This window comes from the organism of the source record quoted next, unplaced genomic scaffold (assembly GCF_019419815.1).
Source record: "Pyrus x bretschneideri cultivar Hongxiangsu unplaced genomic scaffold, Pyrus_bretschneideri_v1 Contig57, whole genome shotgun sequence".
NCBI lineage: Eukaryota > Viridiplantae > Streptophyta > Magnoliopsida > Rosales > Rosaceae > Pyrus > Pyrus x bretschneideri.
This window is the reverse complement of record NW_025999795.1, coordinates 1,680,162-1,688,119: the sequence shown is the minus strand read 5'-3', so window position 1 is coordinate 1,688,119 and position 7,958 is coordinate 1,680,162. Positions and strand designations below refer to the sequence as shown.

Sequence of the window (7,958 nt, the reverse complement as noted above, 5' to 3'; positions counted from 1 at the left end):
AAGTGTGAGAGGTAAAAATGAGTGTTTAAATAACACTATCCTATTTTATTGATGGCAACCATATAATCTAATCAATTACCATTTTTTTTCTATTTAAGAAAATGGACGTTATATTATTGGAATGGCACGACTTAAATTGCGCTGGTCATCTACATTGCATAACTTGATTTTTAACTGTTGAATACTAGAAATTATGTTTCTACTATTCGGGTTATGATAAAATCCGGATGCCATTGCTTTTAAGTATTTTTATTTCTAATGTGTATTTTAGGGAGTCTCAACTATTAAAGGAAAGATTTTTTAGCATATCAGAAACACCGCGTGTCATAATATGAATGGAGAGAAGTTTATTTTTCTCCAGCGTCCATCCACTTATATTATGATACTCGGTGTACCACGTCGTGTTCTCGTACACTAAAAAATCTCTCCTATTAATGGGGTTCTTCTGCAATGTTTTCTGATATTATATGAGATGCCTAAATAATTACTGCTGGTGTTGAAGTGTGCAGTACTTTGGTCACGGATGTTATTGGCTAGAGATAAAAAAGAGGGCATTGTAACAGTTGCCATTGGTGGTACAAGTGGTTATGGTAAAAGAAGGTTTGTATAGTTTACTGTAGGCAAAAAGCAGGAATATTGCAGGTGTTTGATGCATTCCTAATCTTTATTGTAATCTAAATATTTACTGAATCTTAACAGAAAAGGTGGCGTCTGTTATTGGTTGCACCGTTGTGTCATATTAAAAGATCTACGATATTTAAAGACCTACGTCATATTAAAAGACAGACGTGAATTCAGTGTCTTGGCAATGCAGCTTCAGTTTCTAAATGGTAGCTCTCTGCATGCTATTCTCCCTCCACCTTGTAAACTGAAAACCTCCTCGTAGTATTTAGGTAATCTTTTGTACTCATCATGAGGGTCATTGAGTACATAAATATTTGAGTTATTATGGCTGGAAACGTCAAGGGAGTAACTTCAGATGTGGAGAACCAGGCAGCAGAGAAAACAGACAACTTCGTACTCTCAGGCTCCTATTCCACACGCCATGTCTTAAGTTCGTGTCATATTCATTGGAGGTGATGCAAAGATATTCTATTTAATTTTTCTCAATATCAATTCCAACATGATTATTGTCCTTTCAAATATCTTTAAAATCTCAACAGTGTTCTTTAGGAATGGGAGAACATAAGAACCTCCCCATAAGTTGGGTGGTGCCAGGGCCTGTAAACGGGTTGGGTGGACCCAATTTGGTGTCTGAGGAGTGATCTTAAGTATGAAGTTAGTATGAAAATTCGCACATTTATCCTGATAACTAACTTCCCTACTTTTGTACCAAATCACATGTTAATCAAACTTGGTCACATGTATTTGAAAATTATGATTCAATTAATTCATATTCGAGTCAATATCCATAATGATATCCAAGAATAGAACAAACACCAAATATCCATAATGATATCCAAGAAAAGAACAAACACCGAAATTAAATTTGGGAATATAAGAGTTGTTTACAAACTCAACTAAATTCACTAGGGGGATTCGGCCAATATAGGGACTTCCATGTCAAAAACTCTCTTACATGCACCGACTCTTAGAGGTATATCTCTACAAGGTGGTGTCTTTAAGATCACAAGATAAATTAAGTCTCATATGTTGACTATGGAATGGTACTCCTCAACAACATTGGTTTAGGGACTATCTCTAAGTCTTGAAGTTTTAGATCTTAGAAGTCAATGGATCACACTCATGGTTGTGATTGCTACACCTTAGTGGGCCCTGATTTTATCATTATTCACGAGCTAGAGTTTGCTACCATGTTGTGACCTATATGCCAATATCGGCTATTTGGGCTTTGTGAAGCACTCAACATTTACTTCGGAGTATCTTTGAGCCAGTAGAAGCACACCTGACAAACTCAGTTAGGGGCATTGTTGTGCTTTTCAGGAAGCAACATGGTAGTAATCATATTCGAGAATTTAATGAACTTACGTTCTTTATACTGCTATTGCAGTAGCATGGAAGGAGGAGAAAATCTTCTCTTGTCAAATTCAATCGGATTCTACAATTTGTTAGAATTGCACCATTTGTGGACTTAAGCGGTCCATAAGAGTGAGTGAATGACCCATGACGGAGACTTTGTCACCCCTTCCATGCTATTGTTGGCCTCAATGGTTTCTCAATTTGTTAGTAGTCAAGTGGAATATCACATCTTTGACCCACTTCAATTAGCGTCCCACAAGTGTGGAAATTAGTACTATGTTAATAAGACATCCATTGGTATCATAGTTATTAGTTAGAACATTTGAAATCTAATACATGGTTTGGTTTAACGGATTAATCATGGAGAACATATGCTCACAACATGAGTGGTGCATTCTAGAAAACTCAAAAGATTTCTACGGTATAATCGAAGAGCTTCGAAACCCATGTGTGTGGGGCGGAGTCTTCGAGACTCTCAGTATGCCTCACAAGGTTAATATCAAACTTTTTTCATTTCTTTATTTCATCTTTCCTTCCTGGGGCTGAGCACAGGGATCCAGTGGTACTAGCTGGGTCGGAGAGTACAAGGCCCACCACGGCAAAGGGGGTGATGACTTGGGTCAGGTCTATCAATGCGCCATGACCGGCCCACAGAAGATACTTACGTAGGCTTGGTTGGGGGCTTCGCCTTCGGCTGTTCGGCAGTGTCACCACAGCGTGGCCCAGTGGAGCTCTAAGCCACCATTGCCTTCTGGATGATGGTCTAGGCGAGGGGAAAGAACGAGAGCACCACAGGTTCGTAAAGAAAACCCAAATTTTCGCGAAGGGAGTACATCGTTTTTGAGGGAGAAGGGCCGCAAGAGGTTACAATTGGCTCCATCGGAGACTGGGCTTGGGTGGTGGTTTTAGTAGCCATTGGCCTGCGGCGTTGCTTGCTGCAACCCCACCAACACCGGCCTCGTCAAAATCTCACAATCCTGGAATCCATCATCTCAAAAATAATGTTCGCTGACATAAAGTTTGAAGTACCAATAATAATTCTCTTATTGTTATTCATTATTCTTTTGCGTTATGCAAGGACGAATACTTGTTTTAGTGAAGAGTGCCTGAAACATACCTAATAGCTGCCATTAGAATCAGATTTGTGCCTGATTTTATCTTGTTTAATTTGTTAGCTGGAGGGGTTCATATAAGGGTTTAGGGTGAATGCATATGAATTTCATTTGTTGTTTGCTGTGTGTTTCCCAGAGAGGCCGGAGAACGTTCGAAATCAACATGCAGCAGAGGGCTTAACTTGATAAAGAAGATTCGTAATGCGCAGCAGGGGCCTTACCTTCCAATATGGAGCAGAATATTTGTGCTATCATGCGTATTTGCTGTCTCTCTTGATCCTTTCTTCTTTTACGTTGTGGTCATCGATCAGGATAACAAGTGTTTTCAAATAGACAAAACGTTGGCTATTGTTGCTCTTCTTATGCGGTCGATCACGGATGTCATTTTCATGGTGCATTTAATATGTGAAATCTGTGACGGTGTTCAAAATCCAAATCCAAAAACCCTGAAAAAAGGAGCCCCTTCGACGGAGGAACAAACCGGGGGAAATTCAGATAAGAAGACGAAAATCAGAGAGTTGGCTGATCAAGTTGCCATGAAATTAGCTCAGAAGGTGCCTTGGTTATCTGTCTTTACTGTAATAGACTTTTTGGCTCTTCTTCCCCTCCCACAAGTAAGAGAAATGAACTAAACTGTAATTTTCTCTTTTGTGGCTAGCTGAAATTGGTGGAATTCTATGTTCTAAGTTCTAACCCCTTTTTATCATTTGATCTTTTGCAGCTGCTCATAGGAGTAATTTTTTACACAATGAATGGCTCAGGATTTGTGGAACACAAAAACATTCTGAATTTTTTTCTTCTCGGTCAATATTTTCCGAGGATTTATCGAATCAACCTATCGGCCAAGGAATTCAAAATGACTAGTGGGATATGGATTAAGGGTCTATACAACATGTTTCTCTACATTCTTTCCAGCCACGTAAGTTTCACCTTAATTGGCATTCTGTTTTAGTACTTTGGTAATTACTAATGTTGGGTTACGGATGCAATTTTTTTTTTTTTAAATGTTAGACTAATTACCTGGGGTTTTGTGTTTGCATTTTATGGATTTAGGTACTCGGAGCTTTTTGGTACTTTTTTTCTGTTCAACGAGAGTTAACTTGTTGGCAAGAGGCTTGTGTAAATCACAGTAAAGATCCCAGGGCATGTTTGAATACTTTCAACTGCGATAGTCGAAGTACTACTGCAAGAAATATAACATTTCTAAATGAGCATTGCCCTTTGGATACTCCAAATGGTGCTTCATCTCCATTTAACTTTGGCATATTTCTTGATTCCCTTCAGAATCAAAACACGGAGCAAATACTGTTCAGAAAGAAGTTCTTTTACTCCTTCTGGTGGGGGTTGCGAAATCTAAGGTTCACATTATAAATATTGACAATCAACAAAATTTAGAAATTTTTGGGGTTATCTAATTCAGTAACGTTGTCTGATATGATATCATGTACCTTAATATCTTGCAGTAATTTTGGGACTAATCTGATGACGAGTACATATGTGTTCGAAAACTTGTTTGCGGTTCTCATTTCTGTAATTGGCTTGCTACTGTTTTTATATCTCATCGGAAACGTGCAGGTTGGTATATTCAATCTCTCTGTAGGTACATTAACTTTCAACAATTTTCCCGTGTTTGGGACTACATGCGGAGATCATTCTTCGAGTATGTTAAGTAATTGTCTGTTTTGTGGCGAGACAGACTTTTATGCAGATGGAAGCTACAAAAACAGAAGAGCTGAGAGAAAAGATTAAGTTAAAGAAGCTAGACGTAAGGACATGGATGTCCAGAAATGAAATCCCTGATTATATGAAGGAAGAAATCTTGAGAAGCATAAAGCGAAAATTGAAACGACACATTGATGCTGATCTCCATCATTTTCTGTTCTATATTCTTCCTGTGAATATCAGAACATCTCTGAAACATTTTCTTTGCATTAAGACACTTCAGAAAGTATGTTCCAAAACCTCCAGCTCTCACTAGTAATTTATGGTATACAGTGCTCTTAAAAATTGACGTTAACATTCATCATTTGAATTACAATAAAGATAAGATTGCACTAACTTAAAAGTCCCAAGTTATATAATAATGCTAGGTTAGTTAACAACACATAATAACATTGTTATTACTATAGCTAGGTTAATTGCATCCATTTTCACTGCAATGTTGTTCTGATAATATATGTCTGCTTGCGCGCATGCGTTTAGGTAAAAAAGCTTGAAGATATGGATGTCAAAGTGTTGACGTTGATCTGCAACTATCTGAAGCCAGTGAGGTACACTGAAAACAGCTTCGTTTTTCGAATGGGAGATCCACTCGACTGCATGCTGTTCATTATCGAAGGGACAGTGTGGACCTACGGGTCGACTGAGAGTCAAGCTGGGCAAGGAATCTCATCAATGGACACCAAGCCCCTTGGGAAAGGTGACTTTTACGGGGAAGAGCTTCTCGATTGCGCATCACACCGTTTCACCAAACTTCCAGTCTCCAGCAAACATGTCAAAAGTCAGACAAAAGTAGAAGCATTTGTGCTCATGGCCAAGGACTTGGAAACTGTAGTTTCCAAATACCGGGTAAAGTGGGAGAAAAACGAGAAGAGGGGTTCTCAATTGTTGGAGTCCGTGGCAGCTTCTACCATAGTATCAGCATTCCGTCTTCATCTCCGCAAAAGGGAACGTGCACAACAATAGGATACCGCTAGCGTTTTAGAAAGCGCTAGTCAACCCACACTAATAGCGATCAAGCCTTTTCCATAGCGTTTTTGAAGTGCTATGAATTTTCTTTTATTGCATAAAATTATATGAGTGAATAGATCATATCATAGCATTTGGAAATGCTATAATAAAAATATGTCAAAACTCTTTGTTCTTTCCATAATTGTGTTTATTACATGCTACTTCACAATTGATACAGTTGTTACAAATAGACTAAATGACATTCAGTTTACAATTCAAACTTACGTTAAATCATATATAAATTTTAAAACAGGACTTCAAAGTATTCAACTTTGATCTAAGATGACTTGCCCGAATTGAAGCTCTGATCTTCTTGAAATATATGAGAGGAATTACCTGCTATTTTCTGTAACATGCCTAAAATTCAAAGCTACAACCACTATTAAGGGAAGCTTCTTATGGTGAGTCACTTACTGAAGAGATTCTTCAGTGTGTCCGAAATACGGGCACAAACGTCAATTTCTTTATATAAGTGGATAGACACTTGAAAAAAAATAAATAAATAAATTCAAGAATCTGCACAGACAAAAACAAAAACACATAAAGTGATAGCTGATTAAAATCATGAATCCAGGCAGTAAATTCCAATTCTCTTCATTCAACTGAATTAATTACAACAGAATGCAGCTAATTGACATACTTGAAGCTATATATATGGAAGCCTTTAAGGGAAGGGATCCCTATTTCTTTTTTTAATAAAAAATGAGGATTAGTTGTGGGGTCCACACCACGTCGAACTATAACGATCCGAACCATCTATTTTTCAAGTTGTATCTCATAGATCATTTTTACAAAATATTAACCAAATCGGAAATATTAGGATATGGGCTAAGGGATTCAATATATATATATTGAATTTACCTATTGGCCAAGGAATTCAAAAGGACTAATGGGACATGGGCTAAGGGTTTATACGACTTGTTTCTCTACGTTCTTATCAGTCATGTAAGTTTCACTTCAATTGTCTCTATTTTGATACTTTGGTAATTACTAATATTGGATTATGGATGCAGTTTTATGGAAATGTTAGTGGGGTTTTGTGTTTGCATGTTATGAATTTAGTTACAACTTGAACTGAGTTGTTTGTGTCTAAGATTTGGTTTCAATTTAAACTGAGTTGATTGCCATTTAGCCACTCTTTCTCTCTCTCAAAAACCAACCACATTTTATCCGTCACCATCAGGTTATTTAGCAAGGTTCTTACAGCCTACAAGGCTTTGGACTACTAGATCTTCTAAATACTAATCAGGGTCATTGTATCACAAATTATGGTTTGCACCAGACGCAATCAAAGGTGTTAGTTCTTCTTTACAATATTAATACTTCATTTTTTTTCTTTTTAAAAAAGAATATATTGAAGTCACTTCTTAAGAGCGATCCCGCCCTACCGTTGACGGGACCACCGATACTGTATAACAATCACAATGTGATCAATACTTGGAAATTATGTGGGAATTACAATTGTACTATGGCTATGCTATCCCGCTCCATGAACAGGAAATCTCTGCTAAGAAGCTGGTTGTATCTCGAATGTTGTAGCTTCAGCTTATGATTCTGATTCTCTTGTTAGTTTGTTGTATATTTTTCAGTAGGAAAACTTTGACTACTTGGAATCAACTGGAGCCACTGTGGAACAAGATAATTACAATGTCATGTGTGGTTGCTGTGATAATCGATCCCTTGTTCTATTAAATTCCAATCATCGATCAGCATAATAAGTGTCTTGAAATGGACAAACAATTCAAGAATATTTCTCATCCGTGCGTGATCTGTCATTTTCGGATTACTCGCAGATATTCCTCATCCGTTTTGAATAATGAATTCTTTGAAGAAAATAAAATAGAAAATTAGATTTTAATCCTTAAATAAGATGAAGTTTAGAAAAATGTCTTATACAAAATTAAAAATTGAATTTAATCCCTATAAACTCTATTTAATGCCAGCATACGTATTCAATGTCTCTCTTTTTTATTTATAATTTTATGGTGTTCATATTAAATTTTATGAAAATATTATAAATTTTAATTCTCATTATGGTAAGTAACTTATATAAAAAAATATTTTCATAGAGATTTTTCGGTACACTTGGTACATTAGGTTAATATGTTTAGGTACGGATATTTCGGTATACTAGTT

General features: G+C 36.9%; 1 protein-coding gene across 1 annotated transcript; it reads left to right on the top strand.

Annotated features, from left to right (window-relative positions):
* The first annotated feature begins 793 nt into the window (after positions 1-793).
* On the top strand, positions 794-6,348 carry LOC103943415 (cyclic nucleotide-gated ion channel 1-like). The gene is made up of 7 exons (XM_048571195.1): positions 794-1,076; positions 3,229-3,706; positions 3,814-4,011; positions 4,146-4,450; positions 4,556-4,667; positions 4,789-5,040; positions 5,295-6,348. Exons 1-7 carry the CDS (start codon positions 949-951, stop codon positions 5,775-5,777), a joined length of 1,956 nt encoding a protein of 651 aa, XP_048427152.1. The 5' UTR covers positions 794-948; the 3' UTR covers positions 5,778-6,348.
* The last annotated feature ends 1,610 nt before the right edge of the window (positions 6,349-7,958 follow it).

What these genes read in the sequence shown, in the direction of transcription:
- LOC103943415 (XM_048571195.1), top strand. Translation starts at nt 949, where the DNA reads ATGGCTGGAAACGTCAAGGGAGTAACTTCAGATGTGGAGAACCAGGCA. An exon ending in TCGTGTCATATTCATTGGAG is followed by an intron (nt 1,077 to 3,228) that starts GTGATGCAAAGA and finishes TGTGTTTCCCAG; the next exon opens with AGAGGCCGGAGAACGTTCGA. An exon ending in TCTACATTCTTTCCAGCCAC is followed by an intron (nt 4,012 to 4,145) that starts GTAAGTTTCACC and finishes TTATGGATTTAG; the next exon opens with GTACTCGGAGCTTTTTGGTA.